This window comes from Megachile rotundata, chromosome 14 (assembly GCF_050947335.1).
Source record: "Megachile rotundata isolate GNS110a chromosome 14, iyMegRotu1, whole genome shotgun sequence".
Taxonomy (NCBI): Eukaryota; Metazoa; Arthropoda; class Insecta; order Hymenoptera; family Megachilidae; genus Megachile; species Megachile rotundata.
Window position 1 is genome coordinate 9237890 of NC_134996.1, and position 25682 is coordinate 9263571.

General features: G+C 33.3%; 1 protein-coding gene across 1 annotated transcript; it reads right to left on the bottom strand.

The window, feature by feature from the left end:
* Window positions 1–348: 348 nt before the first annotated feature.
* LOC143265773 (uncharacterized) lies at window positions 349–25471 on the bottom strand. Its single transcript, XM_076539683.1, has 3 exons — window positions 24889–25471; window positions 4212–4300; window positions 349–1847 (listed from the first exon to the last, which is right to left on the bottom strand). The coding sequence occupies exons 2-3, from the start codon at window positions 4267–4269 to the stop codon at window positions 1702–1704; spliced, it is 204 nt and encodes a 67-aa protein (XP_076395798.1). The 5' UTR covers window positions 4270–4300; window positions 24889–25471; the 3' UTR covers window positions 349–1701.
* Between the last annotated feature and the right edge of the window lie 211 nt (window positions 25472–25682).

The following is a 25682-nucleotide window of genomic DNA, read 5'->3' on the forward strand; positions in this document are numbered from 1 at the left end:
TAAATTAGTAAATGAGTAAATTAGTAAATTAGTAAATTAGTAAGTTAGTAGATTAGTAAATTAATAAACTAGTAAACTAGTGGAGTAGTAAATTAGTAGCATAGTAAATTAGTAGATTAGTAAATTAGTAAATTAGTAAACTAGTGGAGTAGTAAATTAGTAGATTAGTAAAATAGTAGATTAGTAAATTAGTAGAATAGTAAATTAGTAGATTAGTAAATTAGTAGATTAGTAAATTAGTAGATTAGTAAATTAGTAGATTAGTAAATTAGTAGATTAGTAAATTAGTAAATTAATAAATTAATAAATTAGTAAATCAGTAAATCAGTACATTAGAAAATTAGTAAACTAGTAAACTAGTAAATTAGTAAATTAGGAAATCAGTAAATCAGTAAATTAGCAAATTAATATATTAATAAATTAGGAAAGTAAGAAATTAAGAAATTGGGAAGTGGGGAAGTTGGGAAATGAGGAAATTTAAAAATGAGGAAATTGAGATATTTGGAAGTAGGGAAATTGAGAAGTTGGGAAAATAGGAAATTAGATAGTTGTGAAATTGAGAAATTAGTAAGTTGGGAAATTGGGAAATTAGGCACTTGGAAAATTTGGAAATTACGAAATTAGGAAATCAGGAATATGGGAAATTGAGAAATTAGGGAATTGGAAAATTGGGAAATTAGGCACTTGGAAAATTTGGAAATTAGGAAATCAGGAATACGAGAAATTGGGTAATTGAGAAATTAGGGAATTGGAAAATTGGGAAATTAGGCACCTGGAAAATTTGGAAATTAGGAAATGAGGAATATGGGAAATTTAGAAATGGGGAAATTAGGAATATGGGAAATTTGGATATGGGAAAATTAGGAATATGGGAATATAGAAAATTGGGAAATTGGGAAATTGAGGAATTGGGAAATTGAGGAATTGGGAAATTAGTTAATTGGGAAATTGAGAAATTAGAAAATTAGAAAATTAGCTAATGGGAATTTGGGAAATTGGGAAATTAAGGGACTGTAAGATCCGAAAATCAGTAAATTGTTAAAGTTCGAAATTCAGAATTTGAAAATTCCGGAAATTAGAAACTAGGAAAAATAGAAAATCCCCCAATTGGAAACTATACCCACTAAAATCAGAAACTTCAAAATTAGAACCATACAAATCCACAAAACATGAAAATAGCGAATCCAAAAATATCTCCCCATTTATAACCAGCATTGTTTGCCCCAAACACACCCATCTCCACCATTCATTCAATCGATAAACACCTCCATCGCCATGTATCCTTATACAAAGCGTAAACTCGTAATCACCCAAAGTTTCATCGATACGTTCCAACTAATCGATCCCTCTCGGCACACCGTCTCATCCAATAATTTGCATCTCTCTTTCCACCTTAATCGCCATCCTCACGACTCTTGTCTCCGCTTCCTCTCGCACAGATTAGACCGGTCGAAGTACGCGTGAAGAGGAAACGTAGAGGGAGAGGTTAGGTTAGGTAGGAGAAGATTGGTCGATTTTTGCGGTCGCCATGAAACGTCAGGTCGCTCTAGCTGAAGTGGGATCATTAGTCACCGGATTTCGGCGTTAGACGGTGATGTAGTACGCCCTCGGTTTGCCCCTCGACGTGGTCGGGCTGAAAAAGACGCCCGGCGTCGACGGTGAAAAGGACCAGGAGGCCCAAGAGGGCGGCGGTAATGTGCGTCAGGAAGCATAATATCCTTCGTGCCGTTTGCGACACTTTTCCCTAGCGATGTAGCACAGAGCTATTGTGATCAATACGGCGATGGTGATGCCCATACCGATGCTGATCCACATGATCTCCTCGTTTATACCACTGTAGCCTTTCCCTGAAAGCATGCTGGATTTATCTTGGCATCGAAACCTTGCACTATGAATATGGCATCGGGGACCATTTGTACTTAGAGTACTATGTACTCGTTTGAAGTGCAAAATTAACCCCCTGCGCTGGCAAGGTTTAGGATTAACTCATTTGCCACCGTGATGCCCATTTTTATGGAGAGGTTATAGGAGGTTCACTTTTAACCCTTTGCACTCGAAGATAATTTTACTGTTTGCAAACAGCAACTTTAAAGTATTAATTAAAATGTTAAATGACTTCTTTTGAAGTTATTATTTTTCTACTAATAATTTCCACTATTGTCTATTTCACTATGTTTATACATCACATAAGCACTATTATAGAATTAATTAAATAATGCTTCTTTTAAATTATTGTATTAAATCGAATGCAAAGGGTTAATTTATTTTAAGAAAATTTGTTAGGAAAAATTGCTTTATTTAAGGCACTATTGCTATATATTAGGAAATTAGCAAATTTTCTAACTTCCTAATTTCCCATTTTCCCAAATTTTTTGGGAAAATATTGCTTTATTAAAGGTACCACCGCTATACATTTACGTGCTTTTCAAATTGTGTCAAAATTATTTCTTGCTTCACTGTTGTCTTACTAAAGCATTTGACATGTGGTAGAAATTTGGTAGCCAATGAGTTAACCCTTTGATCATACGTGCATATGCACTACAAGTATCAAACTGATTTACTGCTAAGTGTACGTCTATGTGTTCTCGTTGGAAGTGCATTTTGAATAATTTTGAATAATTTTTACACCTCAAGTTAAAAATGTTGAAACGTGTCTGACAGGGGTTAGCTCTCTTGAACATTTGTTCGTGGACAATTTTCACTAATTATATAGTTATATTAATATATAAGAAATATAAAAAGTCTTGACCACGTAGGAAATATTTAAATAACTACAAAAATTTGAGGGTTAAATCATTTAAAAAATTCCGGACTACACTTTAACCCCTTGCACTATGATCTATCTATCAGGTCAGTCAGAATTAACTAATCCACAATATTAAAACAGATAAAAGAATGTTAAAATGTTACGTCAATTTGGTATTAATTGTTGACTATGCAAGTTGGACTTGAATTCCAAATTGAAGCGTTACCTAGTAAAATTGATTTTAACTGAGTGCGTCACGTGTCAGCTGAGTGCGTCACGAGTCGGATGAGTGCGCCACGCGTTAGCTGAGTGCGTCACCAGTCAGTTGAGTGCGTCACGCGTCAACTAAGTGCGTCACGAATCGGACGATTGCGTCACGAATCGGATGAGTGCGTCACCCGTCAGCTGAGTGCGTCACGCGTCAACTGAGTGCGTCACTAGTCAGCTGAGTGTGGCATGCGTCCTATATGAGTGCGTCACACGTCAAATGAGTGCGTCAAGAGTCAGCTGAGTGCGTCACGCATCAACTAAGTGCGCCACTCGTCCCATATGAGTGCGTCAAGAGTCAGCTGAGTGCGTCACACGTCAATTGAGTGCGTCACGCGTCCCATATGGGTGCGTCATCAGTCAGTTGAGTGCGTCACGCGTCCCATATGGGTGCGTCATTAGTCAGTTGAGTGCGTCACGCGTCCCATATGAATGCGTCAAGAGTCAGCTGAGTGCGTCACGCGTCAACTAAGTGCGCTACGCGTCCCATATGAGTGCGTCAAAAGTCAGCTGAGTGCGTCACGCGTCAACTGAGTACGTCACGCGTCCCATATGAGTGCGTCACCAGTCAGCCGAGTGCGTCACGCGTCAACTGAGTGCGTCATGTGACAGACGCGTGCGTCACAAGTTCCATACGAGTGCGTCACGTGTCGAACGAGTGCGTCACGAGCTGTCAAAATAGTGCAAGGGGTTAAAAACTTGTGTCTTAACATCTCAAAAGAATACACCTACTATTGGAATACTACTATAACACCTACTATTAAATTTGTATCGAGTGAATTTGGTAATATCTATTAAATTTGTATCTAATAAATACTCTAATACCTATTAAACTTGTATCGAGTGAATCTGGTAATATCTATTAAATTTGTATCTAGTAAATACTCTAATACCTATTAAACTTGTATCTAGTAAATATTGTAATACCTACTAAACTTGTATCTAGTAAATATTGTAATACCCACTAAACTTGTATCTAGTAAACATCGTTACAGTTTTAGAAAAAGTGATGGCAACATATATTCGCAAGCTACTGTATACTTAACCGCGGTTACCATTAATCGGCAGAAATACTCGTTTGCACGGAGCAGGCAAATATCGATGATTATCGAGGTCAATAAGCGAAGGAATGCACACGTAGCAGAAATTCTATTCTCTATTAGCACGCGCAATAATTTAATATCCCTGTTTACATTACCATTATAGTGAGAGCTGTAAATCCCGACTTTACCAGCCACCCGACCACCCACAGGCATCTCTGCGGTGTTTCCCTTATGTCCTGTGAACCTGCAACAATTCAATCCTTTTGTTCCGTCCATCTGAATCGCCGGGAAAAAGTCATGATAGATTGCATCCTTTGTTTCTGTCGTTTGCTCGGTAAAAAGTAGATAAATGATTTCGGAATGGATAGGTACGAAAGAAGTCGGTGTTTTACACCGGTGGTGATGAAGAGGGAGGGGTTGGGTAAAAACTTTGTTTTTAAGCTGATTACCAATCTAATATAATGAAATTTTATGTAATGTAGAGTTGGTTTGAAAAAATTGTTGAAATTTGGGGAATTAAGAAATTGGGGAATTAAGAAATTGGGAAATTAGGAAATTAAGAGGATAGGAAATTGAGAAATTATGGGATTAGGAAAATAAGGGATTAGGAAGGTAGGGAATTAGGAAATTGAGACATTGGGAAATTAAGGGATTGAGAAAATGGGAAGTTAAGGGATTGAGAAAATTGGAAGTTAAGGGATTGGTAAATTGAGAAATTAAGAAGGTGGGAAACTGGGAAATTAGAGTGCGGAGAAATTGGAAAATTAAGGGGCTGGGAAATTAGGAGGTTGGGAAATTAAGGGGTTAGGAAATTATGAGACTGAGAAATTAACAAATTGGGAAATTAAGGGGCTGGAAAATGAAGAGATTGGCAAATTAGCAAATCGAGAAATTAAGGGGTTGGGAAATTAAGAGACTGGGAAATTAACAAATTGGGAAATTAAGGTGCTGGGAAATAAAGAGATTGGGAAATTAGCAAATTGGGAAACTAAGGGGTTAGGAAATTAAGAGATTGAGAAATTAACAAATTGGGAAATTAGGGGGCTGGGAAATTAACAAATTGGGAAATTAGGAAATTAGGAAATTTGAAAGTTGGAAAATTAGGAAATTGGAAAATTGGAAAATTTGAAAATTAGGAAATTAGGAAATTGGAAAATTGGAAAATTTGAAAATATAGAAATGCACCTAAAAAAATATTAAATTTCCAACACGTAAATATTATTTACCTCATTACTTAAATATTAAGGCCACACTAAAATTTTGCAAATATTCCCCAGTTAATTTGCACACACCCAAATAAACAATTCACCCTCACAGCAATAATTTCTCATCGCCGACAATGGCGTCCCCGGACGCAAGTTAGGCGATTAAAATTCTTTTCAAACTCACACGCTCCCACTTTGCATACAATTGCGCCTAACGATAGGGTTGTAGTTTTAATTGCACGTTCCACGTAATTTCTTTGTTTGGTTCATTTCCAAAATGCGCTTTAGAGCTAGATTTCCACGGGAATTCATTCTTTGTCCAAGCTGTTTAATTCGCGAAGCTAATGCGAACCAATTTCCTGGACAAAGCTCAGGAACGTATGCCGAGCACGAACCGATTCAACGAAACACTCCCTTTTCTAAGGGTTTATTCCTTCCTTGAAACGTGTTTCAACCAGACCAATGTATTCCGTACAAACGTTTTCCCTTGTACAAACGTTGCCTGCTTCGAATCACACGTAAACCGTTTGCTGTACGTAAAGGTTGTTTCAATAGAAACCGCCTGATATTCAGGTGATTCTACAGGCTGATACAATAATGAAGCTTTCAGAGGTATCATTGCGTAGAACTTAATTTGTTTAGCTTGAATTATGTGTACTTTGTTCATTAGCGAGAAGATTGTTTCGTTGAAAGCGCGGAGATGTCGGGAAATTGTATAGGGCGACTCAAAAGAAAGGATTTTAGTGGTGATACTACGATTTATGGTTTACTTTATTCGTGAGAGTTGAAGTTTTTGGGTAAATGGAACATTTGTGAGGTTGAGGTTTGTGGATTACTGAGGTAAATTGTACAGGGTGTTTCAAAAGAGAGTATTTTAATAGTCCATTGCAACTATGATATATTCTTGTATTTATTTTTACTTTATTCACATCATACTTCAATTTGTTTGATATATAGAACATTTGTGATGTTGTAGTTTGAGTATTATTAAGGTAAATTGTATAGGGTGTTTCAAACATAGCAACTATGATATATTCTTGTATTTATTTTTACTTTATTCACATCATACTTAAATTTGTTTGATATATAGAACATTTGTGATGTTGTATTTTGAGTATTATTAAGGTAAATTGTATAGGGTGTTTCAAACATAGCAACTATAATATATTCTTGTATTTATTTTTACTTTATTAATATCATACTTAAATTTGTTTGATATATAGAACATTTGTGATGTTGTATTTTGAGTATTATTAAGGTAAATTGTATAGGGTGTTTCAAAAGAGAGTATTTTAATAGCAACATAGCAACTATGATATATTTTTGTATTTATTTTTACTTTATTCACGTCATACTTCAATTTGTTTGATAAATAGAACATTTGTGATGTTGTAGTTTGAGTATTATTAAGGTAAATTGTATAGGGTGTTTCAAAAGAGAGTACTTTAATAGCTACATAGCAACTATGATATATTCTCGCATTTGTTTTTACTTTATACATGTTGTATTTGAAAAGAAATAAAATATTTGTAAAGTTGTGATTTGAGTATTATTAAGGTAAATTGTACAGGATGTTTCAAAAAAGAGTATTTTAATAGCGACAGTACATTTATGATTCATTTGTGCATTTCTATTTACTTTATTCACTTGATACTTGAATTGTTTAACAAACAAAATATTTGTCAGGTTACGATTTAAGTAACATTGGAAATGTACAGGTAGTTTCAAAGCAGATAAATAAAATAGAAGACAACATTTTATATAACACTTCATATAACACTTCATTCAAGTCAGATATTCTTTGCTGAATAGAAGATTCATTTCAATGAAATGTGAACTATACAAAAGTACAGGGTGTTTCAAAAACAGGTGGTTGAATCCTAAAATCGTCTTCCAATCAATATAACAATCCCTCTGCTCCAATATTCTAACAAATACACCAGCATACTAAAAATTCAACATCACATTGAACTAAAGATTCAAAACTAAATTCTCCATTTTGATTTCGAACTTAATAAAATCATTCTTTATTTTGCAAATTTCTGAGGAATGCTGTACATTATGATCGTTGTGTCTGGAGATTTAATTGTTTGTACAAAAAGTTTCTTGCCAAGCTTGGACACTCTCCAATTAGGTCTACGCAAAACTTTTGGCTCGTGACTATGCAACTGCTTAAAATTGATGTTTCGGTGGCTCTGGAAGATGCTGGTTTAGCCAAATGGACCGACAAACTTACGAAACAATTTCTGAACAGGAAAAGTTTCATATGCAAAATAACTTAACAAATATTTACTTGGAATCTGGGGTAATTCATTACTCATTTCGTTCTTCACGTTTATAATTAACGTTAATTAGAGAAGATAACATTTTTAAACTTACATTAGCATTCTTTAGACACTTTTCAGAATTTTCCTAGATTCTTTTTGTGGTTGCTCAAGATTTTTCTAGGTTCCACTAGATTTTTTTAGATTTTCTGTTTTTTTTTTCTAAATTCCCTAGATTCTTATTAAGACTTTCTGGATTATCCCTAGGCTCCCCATAGGGTTTCTTTCGATTTCCTAGGTTCTTCTTAGGTTTCACTAGATTTCCTAGGTTCTCCATAGGTTTCACTAGATTTCCTAGGTTCAAGCTAGATTATCCCTAGACTCCCCCTAGATATTCTTTAGATTTCCTAGTTATTCCGTAGGTTTCTCCAGATTTCCTAGGTTCGCTCTAAATTATCCCTAGACTCTCCCTAAGTTTCTCTAGATTTCCTAGGTTCGTCCTAGAATATCCCTAGATCCTCCCTAGGTTTCTCTAGATTTCCTAGGTTCGTTCTAAAATATCCCTAAACTCTTCCTAAGTTTTCTTCAGATTTCCTAGGTTTTCCCTAGGTTTCTCTAGATTTCCTAACTTCGCTCTAGATTATCCCTAGTCTCTCTTTAGGTTTCTGTAGATTTCCTAGGTTCGTCCTAGAATATCCCTAGACTTTCCCTAAGTTTTTTTTAGATTTCCTAGATTCTCCCTAGGTTTCTCTAGATTTGCTAGGTTCACTCAAGATTCTCCCTAGGTTCTCCTTAGGTTTTTTGTCAGTTTCCTAGGTTCTTTCTAGATTTTTTCTAGATTTCCTAAGTTCTTTTTACATTTGTAAGATTCTCATCACATTCTCTCTAGATTCCCTAGATTCTTTCTAGATTCTCTCTAAATTTCATCTAGAATTCCCTAGAACTCCCTAGGCTTCTTCCAGGTCCTTCCTATATGTCCGATATCTGCTAAAAAATGACCAAATCTTTAAATTAAAAAATTCACAAACTTGCAAGTTTCCAAACTTTAAACTTTCATATTTTCAAATTTGGAAATTAAGACATTCAATGACCTGATAATTTAACAATTCCACAAGGTGGAAATTTTTGAAATTAAACAAAATGAAAATGAGAAATGTGCAAATTTTGTAACAAATTGATCTCGGACAATTTAAGCACTAATTACGATTCCCAAAAATCATCGACTTCGCTCCCGTTTCGATAGAGCTCAAAATCCATAATCCATTTTCACCGTCCCAATTCCGCGAGACGTTCCCGAATCATTGAGTTCCCGGAGGGTAGCATCGTCGCCGCCTTATTTCCCGTCGAATCGAGCCGTTCCATTAAACGCCTTCTCATTATCGATTTCCATTCGTCCGAGCAGGGCGACAGCCTGGCCGCTAACGAGCCGCTGCTAAAGTGACGTGTTCGTCGCGCTGAAAGACAACAATATCGGGGGTCCTTTTCAACCCGACAATAACCGGGGCCGCGTTACAATGCCTGTCCGCTGGTAAGCGACACATCAGCCAACTTCTCGCGTAATTGCAAACAACAAAAGAACGGCTAAACACGCGAGCCCGACAATCCTCGGACACAGATAGAACGAGACACAATGATAACTTGTTGCATACGTTCGTGACATCCAAGACATCTAGCCGATGACAACGGTGTTGTTTGCACGTCCATTGAAATCGTGTCGTGACACCGCGTCCTTCGATTAAAGTACGAGCGAGAGCTACGGAATCGATTGAGGCTTGATTAGATTGGAAATCGAAACGATTCGACGGTGAAAGGCGGAGACACGTGCGGACAATCGAAGAATTACGGACCGGAGATGTTTGCTCATTGTTCCAATCGATAGTAAATTCTGTACTGAAATCACATTTCTAAGGTGTTTCTTTTTGGAACAGTGGATTTATGTGTGTGGATAGGAGAAAGGGTGGGAAAGAAAAATAAAGAGTAATTGGGTTTGACCTTGACCTGACGTTCAAGGTCAAATTAGTTTCTTGTGCTGATGTGGAGTACTTGGTAAGGGTTGAGAAGATCCAACTTGTGGAGGAAATTCTACTATTTCTTGGAAAAGTAATTCTGAAGGGTAGGTAATGTTTCATGAAGGGTATTTCAGATTTTCAAATTTCCAAGCTTTCGAATCACAAATTCAGAAAATTAGTTTTTTGTACCATCGTGTAGTACTTTGTAAGGGTTTAAAAGATCCAAAGGAACTTGTGGAGGAAATTCTACTATTTCTTGGAAAAATAATTCCGAAGGGTAGATAATGTTTCATGAAGGGTATTTCAAATTTTCAAATTTTCAAGCTTTCGAATCACAAATTCAGAAAATTAGTTTTTTGTACCATCGTGTAGTACTTGGTAAGGGTTGAAAAGATCCAAAGGAACTTATGTAGGAAATTCTACCATTTCTTGGAAAAATAATTCTCAAGGGTAGGTAATGAAGGGTGTTTCAGATTTTCAAATTTCCAAGCTTTCGAATCACAAATTCAGAAAATTAGTTTTTTGTATCATCGTGCAGTACTTCGTAAGGGTTGAAAAGATCCTAAGGAACTTGTGGAAGAAATTCTACAATTTCTTGGAAAAATAATTCTGAAGGGTAGGTAATATTTCGTAAAGGGTATTTCAGATCTTCAAATTTCCAAGCTCTCGAATCACCAATTCAGAAATTAAAAATTAAGAAAATTAGTTGTTTGTACCATCGTGTAGTACTTGGTAAGGGTTGAAAAGATCCAAAGGAACTTGTAGTGCAAATTCTACCATTTCATGGAAAAATAATTTTAAAGTTTCATTGTAATTAATGTTTCATGAAGGGTATTTCAGATATTCAAATTTCCAAGCTTTCAAATCCCCAATTCAGAAATTTTAAATAAAGAAATATTTACATTTTCATACTTACAAACCTTCAAATTTGCATTAATTATTTATTTATTCTAAATTAATTAGGGTTCCATGTTCTTAAACATTTGTGAACTTTGAGATGGATGCACTAGTAATTTCCAAGCATAGCTTGAATCTCAGCTAACTAGAACAATGTACAATTAGATTGACTGTCAACCAACTCTGTAATTTACTGTCCAATAATTTCATATTAGCTGCATCGTGACTTGAAGTTCTGTTACACTCATGTTCCTTTACAACATCCTCGCGTAGTATAATTTCGTTAGTTCCATAACGAAACGTTACATTAACTTTGTCACATGCTGTTCGATTCGTGAAAGTTAAAATTTGTTTTCAGTTTTAAATTTATCATTCATCATTCATTTATAAAAACATCTTCACGTAGCATAATTTCGTTAATTCCATAACGAAACGTTACATTAACTTTATCCACATGCTGTTCGATTCGTAAAAGTTAAACCTAAAATTGCTTTAAGTGTTTTATCATTTATCATTCATTTACAAAAATAACGCATTGGACGAACAGAGTTCGATCACCGATTTTCACACACTTAATCCGAGGCCACGAGGGTGTAAAATCAGTAGGTGGGGATTCTTTCTCGAACTCGTACGAAAACTGTAAGAACTTCGGAGAAATCACCCGAAAAATATTGAAACTCTAATAAAACTGTCGTACAGAAAGAATTAGTAGCTACAAATTAAGTTAAATTAGCCGTGAAAGGGAAAAGTGTTTTCGGCTCTGCATTTTCTTGAATGCCGCGACTTTTGGAACTTTGAAGCATGAAAATATTTGAAGTTCCGAAACTTTTCTCATTTCAGGACGTTGTAAATTTCCATTATAATCGTCTTTCACGCTTAAGACACTTTGCGAATGCGGGTGTATTAAGTAATTGTGTGGTAAACTCGAAAGTCATCAGAATATTCTGATTTTTAATTATACGAGGTGTTTAATGGAATTCTGAAGGCGATTTTAGGTGAAAGAAGCTAGGTAGAATTATATAATAATGTTCTTTTGTAGGTAGTTTTGTTTTAGAGGGAAGTGAAGTTGAATATTTTTTAAAATGTTCGTGAAAGGTTTTTATTAAACAATTCTTGGTATATGGTTTATGCTTTATAATATATATGGTATTGTTTTTTTGTATAATACTGTTATTTTCGAATATATTTATCACATATCGTTGATAAATACTGTTATTCGATGAATAACAAATAATGAATTATGTGGATGGTAATGAATTACTATTAACGAGTAGTGAGCTGAAATAATGTACAGTAATGAAAAATATCGAGTAGCAAGGAAAGGTTACGAGTAGTAAGAAAAAATATCCAGTAGCAAGGAAAGGTAACGAGTAGCAACGAAAAACTTCGAGTAGCAAGGAAAAGTAACGAGTAGTAAGGAAAAATATCGAGTAACAACGAAAGATCACGAGTAGTAACGAAGAAACATCGAGTAGCAACGAAAGGTAACGAGTAGTAACGAGTAGTGAGGAGTAGTAACGAGTAATGGCGACTAGTAGCGAATAGTACCGAGTAGTACCGAGTAGTAACGAGCAGTGCCGTGTAGTAATGTATAGTAGCTAGTAGTAGTGACTACTACCGAGTAATAACGAATAGTAACGAGTGGTAAAGGATAGTAATGAGTAGTAGCGAGTTGTGACGAGTAGTAACGAATAGTACCGAGTAGTAACGAGCAGTACCGTGTAGTAATGCATAGTAGCGAGTAGTAAGGACTACTACTGAGTAATAACGAATAGTAATGAGTAGTGTGGAGTAGTAACGAGTAGTAGCGAGTAGTGGCGACTAGTAACGAATAGTACCGAGTAGTACCGAATAGTAATGAGTAGTGTGGAGTAGTAACGAGTAGTAGCGAGTAGTGGCGACTAGTAACGAATAGTACCGAGTAGTACCGAGTAGTAACGAGCAGTGCCGTGTAGTAATGCGTAGTAACGAGTAGTAACGACTACTACCGAGTAATAACGAGTAGTAACGAGTAGTGAGGAGTAGTAACGAGTAGTAGCAACTAGTAACGAATAGTACCGAGTAGTACCGAGTAGTAACGAGCAGTGCCGTGTAGTAATGCGTAGTAACGAGTAGTAACGACTACTACCGAGTAATAACGAGTAGTAACGAGTAGTAGCGACTAGTAACGAATAGTACCGAGTAGTACCGAGTAGTACCGAGTAGTACCGAGTAGTAACGAGCAGTGCCGTGTACTAATGCGTAGTAACGCGTAGTAACGACTGCTACCGAATAATAACGAGTAGTAACGATTAATACCGAGTACTATCGAGTAACACCATACAGTACCGAGTTACCACGAATAATATTGAGTAATATACTAACGATTACTAACGCACAACGAATACTACCGATTAAAGAATAATACCACGTACCGATTAACTTCCAAATACCAAATAAATTGCAAAGAAGACCGTAATATCATTAAACCTTAAATATAACGAGCAAAACTTATTATTCCTTAACGAATAACGTTCAATACCGGTAGCAACCTCTATAATGAAAAGATTAACGTAAAACCTCATCTCAGAAATTCCGTGAAAAGCTACAAAGATTAACAAGGAGCTGGAGTACTTCTTAGCATAAGCTCATCAGCGGTTCCATTAAAGAATCTTTAATCAGATCATCCTTTTCTCCTTTAGTCACCCATAAAGGCGCTGGAAATTTTAAATTTCTTTCGTGAGAGATACGAAAAGAGAATGCCTTGAAAACTTTTTCGCAACAGAGTTAATAAAACCACTACCGCCATTTTCTTCCTACCTTTGAAAAATCTCTCTCGGAAACGCGTAACTTTAGAAAAAATTTACGATCGCATTTACAGATTGAACTTTATATACGTGTTTATCAAATCTTTCGAGAATGCACTTCGCGTTGCCTTTTGCTTTCTGCGAACGTAAAAGCGCCTTATCGTTATCCTATTTTGTGATATCAAACGTAAGATCCATCTTAAGGTTTTACCATGGCAACCGGCTGTCGATGGACTTAGAAACACTGGGTGAGAATTTTTTCTTCTTAAAATTAACAAATTCTCTGACTTTATGACTATGACTTTTAATTAAAAATATTTCATTGATGTTAATTAAAAATTTGAACTTCTATTCTCTTATTTTTCTTTCTGTTCATTTTTTAATTGAAAAATTTGTTTATTATTAAATTAACAATTTTCTTTCATAAAAATTCTGAAAAGATTTTTTTAATTAAAAAATGAATTGAAAGAGAAATGAAAGAACGTGAAAACAATTCAGAAGTTTCAGCTGGAATATGATTTGCGTAATACACGAATGATTACTATAAAGCAATCGCGCCAATTAAACGATCGATCCAGATGGAATTCGCAACGCGAGCAACGATTTTCAATCGAACGTGGATTAATTAACCGATTCAGTCAGTCAATCAACGTTCGATGAACGAAACGCGAAATCATTAGTGGTCAAGCGAGGTGTGATTAATTAATTACAAAGAGATTGTTTGCATAGCTAACTGCGTGATAAAGGAAACGCTACGGTATTGAACGACGAGTGTTTTTTTTTATCGCTCGTTTTATTTAATTGGATGCCTCTCGATGCTTTTGTTCTCAGGAAAAGTTGTTTACTTCGTACAGAAGATGCTTTTACCGATGTTTCCGACATGTTTGATTATACTTTTTATAGCTTCATAAGTCTTCTGTTATTGCTAATCATCTTTGAAATAGCTCTTCATGTTATTTCTTTTTTGCTTTAGTATTGTATTCAATTGTTTTAATATTTGATGTCTTTTGCAAATTTTTGTGGATGGGGTTTTACCTGTCATGCATATTTTATTTTAGACTGAATTTACATATCCAGGATTTAATACCGAACTAAATTAGATTTTAATTAAAGTTTAAATTAGAGTATAAATTAAAATTTGAATTAAAGTTGTCATTAAATTTTAAAATGAGTTTTAATTAAATATTAAACTAAATTTTAAATAGCTGGTATGTTTAAATTAAATTTTGAATAACTAGTAAATTTAAATAAAATTTTTAACAACTAATAAATTTAAATAAATTTTACATAACTAGTCAATTTAAATTAAATTTTTAACATCTAATAAATTTAAATAAATTTTACATAACTAGTAAATTTAAATTAAATTTTAAACAACTAGTAAATTTAAATAAATTTTGAATAACTAGTAAATTTAAATAAATTTTGAATAAATAGTAAATGTAAATTATATTTTGAATAAATAGTAAATTTAAATTACATTTTGAATAACTAGTAAATCAGAATTAAATTTTAAATAACTCAATTTAAATTTAAATTTTGTATAACCTTAGAGACCCCATTATTTTTATTTTTTATTTAAAAATATCTTTGCCACATTCAAATTTGAATTTTTTCACCGTTGAATACATTGATTTAATGCGAATACTTGCCGCTATTCATGTTTATGCAATATCCATAAATATTGCCGACTTTGTTTTGCATATTTCGCACACGGTATTTGCATACTTGTATCGCAAATATTTATAGACAAGTTAATTTCAAGTGTAAACTTCAGTTCTTGCATTTCCTATTTCTGTTGTGTTATGTCTTTTTATTATACCTGTTAATCATCAGGTATAATAAACACATTGTTATCATCACAGTGTGACTCAATAAATTAAACAAATATTTACGTAAATAGAAACTTTCGAATTTTTTTGTTTAGATTTTATAATCAGTCTTCTCTGCGCAGAATGTGATGACTAAATAAAAATATAAATAAGGTGACTAAATATAATAAAATGTATAAATAGTTAATATAAATAGTCAACATTGTCATATCTATGTAAACAAAGATCGTCGATTCCATTTTGCATATTTCACATCTTATATTTCAATACCTGATACGTAGCTCATGATTTGCATACATATTGCATATTTAGTTAGCTGCGACAGAAATGGAAGTAGAGTGAACATAATTGGTTCGACATATTGCTAGGGAATAATATCTTGAAGAGTGAATATGGTTCTTGGTATGTAATTTCAATGTGAAATAAAATTTACCAATATTATAAATAAATAATAATACTACAAATATTACAAATAATTCATAATGTTACAAATATTTTAAATAGTTCATAATGTTATAAATATTACAAATAATTCATAATGTTAGAGATATTTTAAATAATTCATAATACTACAAATATTTTAAATAATTCATAATATTACAAATATTTAAAATAATTCATAATGTTAGATATATTTTAAATAATTCATAATACTACAAATATTTTAAATAATTCATAATGTTACAAATATTTTAAATAGTTCATAATGTTACAAATATTTTAAATAATTCATAATGTTACAAATATTTTAAATAGTTCATAATGTTATAAATATTACAAATAATTCATAATGTTAGAGATATTTTAAATAATTCATAATACTACAAATATTTGAAATAATTCATAATATTACAAATATTTGAAATAATTCATAATGTTAGATATATTTTAAATAATTCATAATACTACAAATATTTGAAATAATTCATAATGTTAGAAATATTTGAAATAATTCATAATACTACAAATATTTGAAATAATTCAAAATGTGAGAAATGTTTTAAATAATTCATAACATTACAAATATTTGAAATAATTCATCATACTACAAATATTTGAAATAATTCATAATATTACAAATATTTGAAATAATTCATAATGTTAGAGATATTTTAAATAATTCATAATATTACAAATATTTTAAATAATTCATAATACTACAAATATTTTAAATAATTCATAATATTACAAATATTTTAAATAATTCATAATGTTAGAAATATTTGAAATTATTCATAATACTACAAATATTTTAAATAATTCATAATGTCAGAAATATTTGAAATAATTCATAATACTACAAATATTTTAAATAATTCATCATATTACAAATATTTTAAATGATTCATAATATTACAAATATTTTAAGTAATTCATAACATTACGCATATTATAAATAATTAGTAATATTACAAATATTTTAAATAATTCATAATATTATAAATATTATAAATAATTTATAATAATATAACCAGAATAATATTCAGAATATTATGCAACACTAAAACGTTTTCTGATCTCATTATCGTCTTACAATCCTTCAATTAAATTGCATCTTCACTTCTTATCCCGTGGCCCTTCATTCTGTCTCAATTTATTATATTATTACCTGGAAATTGCTGCTGCACAGCTCAAAGCAAGCATTTGCAATAATAACTGAAGCACCAAGTATTACAGTTTCTCTAATTGGTGCGCTCTCGAGCCAATATACGTGTGAGCCGACAATACGTGTGCGGCGTCCATTTTTCTATTCTGACCAATCAGAGCCATAGCTCTTCCCTTCACGCGCCAACGCATGGATTGACATCGGTACCTGTCGCTAATGTTGCTTTCACAAACTTAATTTAACAATAGACTCTTTTCTAACAATTGATTTATTCTTTAATTTCTAAAGAAACTAAAATGAAACCTTACTCTCCACATTGCACATTGAAAATCAAGTAGGTTTTTTATCTCCAGACGCTCTAAAACAATTCAGATTTCCCAAACGTGCCGTTGGAGAATTTCTAAAGTCCTCAACGGGTAATTTGTCGGTTTCCTACTATTACTATTTTTCGATAAAACGTTTTCTGAATTTTTTAGTTCGTCGCCTGGGGACATTGCCTCTCAAGTGTCCTATTCGAACCTCATCCTAATAGCAAATGACTAGAAACTACTAAGCTTATTTGTCTGTGTTTTCTTCACGATTCATCAACATTTCTTCGTTACGTAACACTTTCCAATCTCCATAATCTCCAAATATTACCAGTGCACCGAACAATGCTAAACAAGGTTTGCTTTATCCATAAACGGGGCGACGAGTGAAAATTCATGAGTTAGAACACGGAGGTGAGAAGTTGACGTAAGAGACAAACGGGTGGAGACTTTTGTTCTTTTCACCGAGGCTTCACCCCGAGGAAACTTCTTTTCCGGTTGTTTTCATGTGTCGACGGAATCGCTACTGCGTCTGGCGTTCCAATTGCCACGGACCCGTAGTATTTATACAACGATCCACGACCGTTGCCAGGAATTCTTCCGATATCACTGATAAACGCTCGAATCCCTGCCGCCGCTCCCGTTATTTCGTGTGCACGCCAATTAAAAGTTTTTCCGATATCTCTCCATTCTATACCGGGTGACTTCTAAATAGTTGTACAACAACTTTGAACCGGCAATTTGATCGCCTACCGGTGCGTTATAAGCGGGTTAATATCTTCGGGGGATTAAGTACGCGTAGAAATTTTTATTGGAACACTTCTTGGATACTGGGGATATTTTCGAAAATCCTAGTTTCAATTTTTCAAATTCCAAAATCTCACTTTTATGGTTCCAAAATTCTAAAATTCTAAAATTCTTCAATTTTACAAAATTCTAATATTCTTCAATTCTCAAAAATTCTAAAATTCTTCAATTTTCCAAAATTCTAAAATTCTTCAATTTTCCAAAATTCTAAAGTTCTTCATTTTTCCAAAATTCTAAAATTCTTCAATTTTCCAAAATTCTAAGGTTCTTCAATTCTCAAAAATTCTAAGATTCTTCAATTTTCCAAAATTCTAAGGGTCTTCAATTCTCAAAAATTCTAAGATTCTTCAATTTTCCAAAATTCTAAAATTCTTCAATTCTCCAAAATTCTAAAATATTCCAATTTTACAAAATTCTAAAATTCTTCAATTCTTCAATTCTCCAAAATTCTAAAATTCTTCAATTCTCAAAAATTCTAAAATTCTTCAATTCTCCAAAATTCTAAAATTCTTCAATTCTCCAAAATTCTAAAATTCTCCAATTTTACAAAATTCTAAAATTCTTCAATTCTTCAATTTTCCAAAATTCTAAAATTCTTCAATTCTCCAAAATTCTAAAATTCTTCAATTCTCCAAAATTCTAAAATTCTTCAATTCTCCAAAATTCTAAAATTCTTCAATTCTCCAAAATTCTAAAATTCTCCAATTTTACAAAATTCTAAAATTCTTCAATTCTTCAATTCTCCAAAATTCTAATATTCTTCAATTCTCCAAAATTCTAAAATTCTTCAATTCTCCAAAATTCTTCAATTCTCCAAAATTCTAAAATTCTTCAATTTTCCAAAATTCTAAAATTCTTCAGTTCTCCAAAATTCTAAAATTCTTCAATTCTCAAAAATTCTAAAATTCTTCAATTTTCCAAAATTCCAAAATCTCCAACTCACCAACACTAACTTTCCCCCAACCCCCTACACAGCAAACTAAATCCCCCAAAAAGTGTAATCACCCCAATAATATGATCGTCCCACTTTCACAACAAAGAAGCGATATTAAAAACGTAATGTCTGACCATTCGTGGCTTCATCTACTGGCAGCACCGCCTGCGAATTTCCATTGATCGTAAAACGGCTCTATACGTTTGGAGGGTCTTAATTGCTCTCAAAATGCTCTCGTGACACGAGCTGCCGAAATCTAGTTCAATCCCTTTTCGTTTGCGATTAAAGCGGAATGAAAACTCCGTTATCGAAGAAAACGCGGGAAATGATAAAGGGCGTGGCTATGTGAAAGGATACAATGGTTTTTCGAAGACAACTCGGTTAATCCTTCGTCGAACCGTTGTATTATATCTCGTGGTTAGTTCGATTGATTCGTCGACTAATGGCGAAACGATAAATTCGAGTGCATTGAACCGTGTATGGGGTGAATTATGGTTTGACCCGGCTTTCTCGTGACTTGTGATCTGTTGGGTGGTGCGGGAAAGCGGGAACAATAGCGTGTTCGACTTTTAACGTGTTTTTCGCAAGGAAAACATTTTGGAGAACTGTTATTCTCATTCCTGTGTGGAAACTTTAGAATTTTGGAACCTCGATAGTAAAATTTTGGATTGTGAGAAATTTAGTATTAGGGGTACCGAAGAGTAATCAAAATTTTTTCGATGATTTCAAAGTTTTTCTATGAAAAATCGAAGGACTTTTTTTGAGAAGGGAACAATTACCTTTACGCTGGCAAAAAGCGTTAGAAAGTGATGGAAATTATTTTGTTGATTTAAGATTTCTTTAATAAATAAATATTTTTCGCCAGCAAACAAAATTTTGATTACTTTTCGGTACCCCTAATAATTCGAAATTTTAGAAAGTATCACTTCAAAATATTTAAATTTTCAAATATCAGAATTTCAAAAATTTGTACAAAGTTTATAATTTTGATACAGTTGAAAAATTATAGTTTTGATTCTTTCAAAATCTCCGTATTCAAATGTCAGAATTAATGTACATAAAATCACATTATTCTGAAACTTTCCCACTTAAGTGCAAAATGGTTTAGTTTATACGTTTCAATTGTTCTTCGTTGTTTCTTGCTGCACAAACAGTGATTGCTTGTACGAAATTCGAGTCGTATCACTTCCCAGCGAGGACGGGTCGCTCATCGGGATGGAAATCCGCCGGAAATGCGATTAGCCCCGATTAATCATTCGCTGCGCCGCTTCGCCACCGAGTTCGTGACCGACAGTTCGGTAAAATGCGCCACTGTTCCTTTAATTATACCTACCGTAAAAAAAACTATTGTCTATACTTCTAATCCTTCATCTCCAAACTTGTTCATCATTCTACTTTAATTTATCTTTCAGCTTTCATTCAATTTTACCATCCATCTTCATCGTTCGAAATTTATATTTCCCGCCTTTTTTGCGATATACTCAATTTATCATAGTTTTGGACAGGAAGAGTTATGGTTGAAATTTATGTTTTTTTATTAAATATTGGATCTATATAATTATCTTTAATAGTCTTTTTTAATATCAGGTTTTTGTATGAAATTTAATATAAAGTTTCTTTGATAATAATTTATTGATGCTCTGTATAATGACTTACGTTGTTTTATTGATAACTATTCTAATCTTGCACAAAATACAATTGTGATATTGTAAGGTAGTGATACTATAAATTTATAAGGAGTTCAATTATTAATTAATGTTTAAGTTTGTAAACTTTGAAATGCAAATATACTTGAAGTTACATTTTTTAAGGAAACCTTCATGAGGCAATATATCACATATGCGCAATAGTTAATTATAAACAACATTCATGCGCAGTAACGTTAATACACCGTATTTTAGTATAATTAACTCTATTATATTCACTGCGCAGATTTATTGCATTTCGTTCTCTACTGCGCATGCGTTCCACCTTCAATGTCACAGTCAAGGTTGTAAGTCTTTTGCTTTATAAAAATGGCCTCCACAGTGACTTCAAAATTAAAATTAACAGTTTAAAATCTAATTAACAACTAATATATATGAACCATAATCTTGTATACACATTTTTATTTTATTTAATGCAGAATTTAAATAAAATTTATTATATTTGATACAAAGTTTGAACCTAACCTAACCTAACCATGATCTTGTATACACATTTTTATTTTATTTAATACAGAATTCAAATAAAATTTATTATATTTAATACAAAGTTTGAACCTAACCTAACCTACCCATAATCTTGTATACACATTTTTATTTTATTTAATGCAGAATTTAAATAAAATTTATTATATTTAATACAAAGTTTGAACCTAACCTAACCTAACCATGATCTTGTATACACATTTTTATTTTATTTAATACAGAATTCAAATAAAATTTATTATATTTAATACAAAGTTTGAACCTAACCTAACCTAACCATAATCTTGTATACACATTTTTATTTTATTTAATACAGAATTCAAATAAAATTTATTATATTTAATACAAAGTTTGAACTCCATAAGTTGTTAATTTCAATTCTTCCTCCCTTGCGTAAACATACAGTCGCAGTACAATTTTAAAACAGGAAAGCCATTAGTATAACGAGTCCAGTAATTCTAGCGCTCATAATTAAAATTGAAACTTTGTTGCGTAACAAAAAGCTCGTGTCTAAATCGCTAAATACAAGGGTTAGAAGTTAAGTTAATTAACGTTGAGTTTTTGAGAAACTTCGCGTTTGTTGTAATTAAAATCATTAACGCGTCTAGGTTATGTTTGCAAACATGCCGCACGAATTTAAATTTAACAATTGTTTATTCGCGAGTACAACGCGTCAACATACGGAATTAATTAAACGCGATCTCAAAGCGGCTGTATTTCATTTTCGAAGTAAACCAGAGATATCGCTTTTTGACGTGTTTTTGCTGATGCATTTCAACCGGAAGTATCGGATAATATTTTTTTTTTACTGGGTAAACTCAATATCCCTCGATTCCGGTCTATTCTCTGCAATTTTCAAATACGATATTTAATTTTTATCGCGGAGATTGTCGGGAAAACTGGCTATTGTTGGACAAATTTCTAGTTTCGTTTTTTACTCTCTTGTGTTCTTTTTTTTGGGTTTAATTACAACGGAACGGTGTATCGATTTCAATTTTGTTTTTCTCTCGTGTAAAACTGTTTTTATGTCCTGTATTATGTTGCTCGAGCTATTTCGAGATTTTTGATACAACAATGTAATTTGTTGTTTTAACGAATATTGGGTGTTTTGTGTTAGAGAAAGGATTAAATGAATTTTAGGAGAAAAGTAATTGCACTGAGAGGAATGTAATTGTTTAAAATTGTGAATATAATAATTGTATAGTGATAAATAATAATTAATAATAATAAATAAATACAGAAAAATTAAATATATATTTATTCATAATTATTTATTATATTTTTCATCAATATGTGTTAGTTAATGTACAATATATAATTTATTATATTATTTATTTTTAATGTAGTCGTATTTTATTGTACACAGCAAAGTTTATAATTAAATAAATAAATGAACAATAGGTAAATAAATAAATAGTTAGAAAAGTAAATAAATGAGTACATTAGTAAATAAATAATTAAACAACTAAATAATCAAGTGATTGAATAAATAAATGATTATATGAATTAATCCATTTTGCATTTATTCAAAGTGCAAAATTCAAAGATGAATAATATTCAAAATTTTCAAACAGTAATCTAAAGCAAAATTAAATAAAACAAAAATTGTACAAAATAAAATTATTTGCAAATGACACTTTTTATAAAAAAATAATTTTTAGTAAAAATGTACCACTTCTTTGCAAATATTAATTTTTACAACACAGATTAATCAAACAAAAATTAGTCGACACTCATATATTAATAAAAATGAAGTTTCTCTAAAAATGAAGTTTTTTGAAAAATGAAGTATCTCTAAAAAATGAAGTTTTTCTAAAAATGAAGTTTTTCTAAAAACAAATTATCTCTACAAATAAAGTTTCTCTAAAAAATGAAGTTAGCAATTATTAAAGAATCCACTTGATTTGTCTTCAAACCAAGTTCGAGTGCACAAATAATACCATAGGAATACGAGACTAGCAGTAAGAATATTCGAAAGCATCTCAAAGAGAAAAATATTCCACGGAAATATATCAAATTCCGTCGAAGCCGATTCGTGGGAAGCCTGAAAGAACGACGTTCCGCGGAATTCGATTCGGAAAACTTGGGGAAAGCTATCATATTTTCTATCTTTCTGAATCCATGTGCCAAACAATGGAGCTAAGTAGAAACGGTCGGTTTGTTTGGTCTGACAAGTAACGAACTGGTCGATGTACAGTCCACGGCAAACCAGCTCTCCCTAGGGGAAATGTGACAACTAAAGGTGAGATAGCCTGTTACTGCTTGATTTTTAGGGACATTGGGAAATATATGGTTAGGTCAGGTATTTGCGATGGGTTTAGAATTTTGAGACGTTGGGATTAGAGGATTTATGGATATAGAAATTTGGCGATTTTGTGGGTTAAGAGCTTTTGGATTTAGGAATGTGGGGGTTGAGAAATTTGGGGGTGTAGGAATTTGGGGATTTAGGGATTTTTGAAGGTAAGAATATGGAAGTTTAGAAATTTGGAGATCTAGGAATTTGGGGATTTAGGGATTTTTGAAGGTAAGAGTATGCAAGTTTAGAAATTTGGGGATTTAGGGATTATTGAAGGTAAGAACATGAAAGCTTAGAAATTTGGGGATTTAGGGATTTTTGAATTTAGTAATATGGAAATTCAGAAATTTGGGGACTTAGGGAGTTTTGGATCCAACAATATGGAAGTTTAGATATTTGGAAATCTGGGAATTTGGGGATTTAGGGATTTTTTAATTTAGTAATATGGAAATTTAGAAATTTGGGGACTTAGGGATAATTTGGATCTAACAATATGGAAGTTTAGATATTTGGAAATGTAGAAATTTGGGGACTTAGGGATTTTTGAAACTAACAATATGGAAGATTAGATATTTGGAAATCTAGCAATTTGGGGATTTAGGAAATTTTTAATGTGGAATATGGAGGTTTAGGAATTTTGGAATATAGGGACTTGGGGGTCTAGGGATTTTACAAATTTCGAACTATGGAATTTGTTGAATTCGTGAATTTACAAATATACAAATTTGGGGATTTAGCGGTTCAGGAATTTATAAGTCTAGGAATTCAGGATCTGGGGAATTTAGGGACATAGGTGTTAGAGAATTTTACTACTTAGAAATCGACGCATATGAGAATCTAGTTATTTAGCAATTTAGACATTTGGAAATCTCGAAATTTGAAAATGATAATATTTGAAAACTTCAGAAGCTAGAAAATTTGAACATATTATCTAGGGATTTTGAAATTAGATATTTAATAACCTAAACACTTGAAAATATAGAAACTTAATAACCCAGGAATTTGAAGACATCAAAATTTAGTAATTCAGAGATTCATACACTTCGAAATTGACTCAACAATCATAATTCTCACATGTCTGACCACACATGTCTACTTCCACTACAATAATTAATACGTTATCATATATGTTGACATTCCTTATACCTTCCTAATCTATTATCCTATAATTGCAATATTATAATCTTGAAAATTCAACATAAATAATACTAATTCCCCACTAATTTCAGTTCACACGTTGACTGTTATGGTGGTCACTGTCACAGTGGCCGGCGCCATAAACTCAATTAAACACTATTTATGGTAAAAGAAACAATCTCTACACACTCTCACCACGACAACAATAATACACTAACAAATCAAAGAAATTATTTATATTCACAACAGTGAATAATATTAATTGTGAATATAGTCAATAGTCTACACACATCAAATTCCACAGTGATCTCCTATTAAAAATACCTTACATGCAAAAATTTTCCACTACCTCCCAAACATTCGATAAAAATCCCCTAACCCCGTACAAACACATTCCAACCAAACCCTACTCCATTCACAGCCACCCACACGAGCCCTTCACAAACACACGACCCGCATCCACAACAACTCCACCGAGACCCACCAAAAGTTCAAAAGAACCATACTTACTGTTCTCCGTACAAATCACCAGCTCGCAAGCACGTTGCACAAAGCTACACACCTCAGTGTCTTCAGGGTATTCCTCTTCGCTCGTCGACCCTGCACACAATACGCCCGGTCCAAGTCACCTACAGCTTTCCGTTGAACATTCGAGCCTTTTGGAACCGCCAGAAACCCTCAACAGCCTCCATGAGTCAGCCACAGTCCCAGGTTGTTCATATTCCTCGCGGAACCTCGAGAGCTGGCGCGAGAATGTGGACTCCCCGCGTCGCCCACGGTGGCCAGGGTGGGAAAATGTGTCGGAAGCGGGTCTAATAGACCTGGTGGATCGTTTCGATGGGTCAGGGCGAAAATTGGCGGTGACAAGCGAGGTGAACGCGGGTGGTACGCGGTGCCGACTGAACGTCCCCGGCGTCCGCCAGAATGTTGCCGCTCGCGTAATGACGCTGCGCGGACCGGTTGCCACGGTTCAGGACAGAGAAACCGCGGGAAAGACAGGGAGAAAGCGAGGGTAATGCACGCAGGATCGAGCGAGAACCCTGGAGAGGGGTTGTCGGGAGCGACAGAGGCTGGAGGATGCGAGAAGGAGCAGGAGGGTTGGGTCGTAACGCCCAGCGGTGCCCGAACGACCGAAGCGATATGTAACGGAGCAAGATGGAAAAACGGGCAAGGAATTGGGGAGGTTACAGGGTGGAATTGGTCAGTGGGAACGTGAGAGGAACAAGGATGAATAGCAGTTTTTTATACACCGACAGAGACGAGAGGGGTGGCGAAGGGGAGGAGACGGTCTACCGTGAAATAAGGTGCGAAGCGGGGGTGAATAACTCGCGCGAGAGGACGAGACGAAGGTGAAAG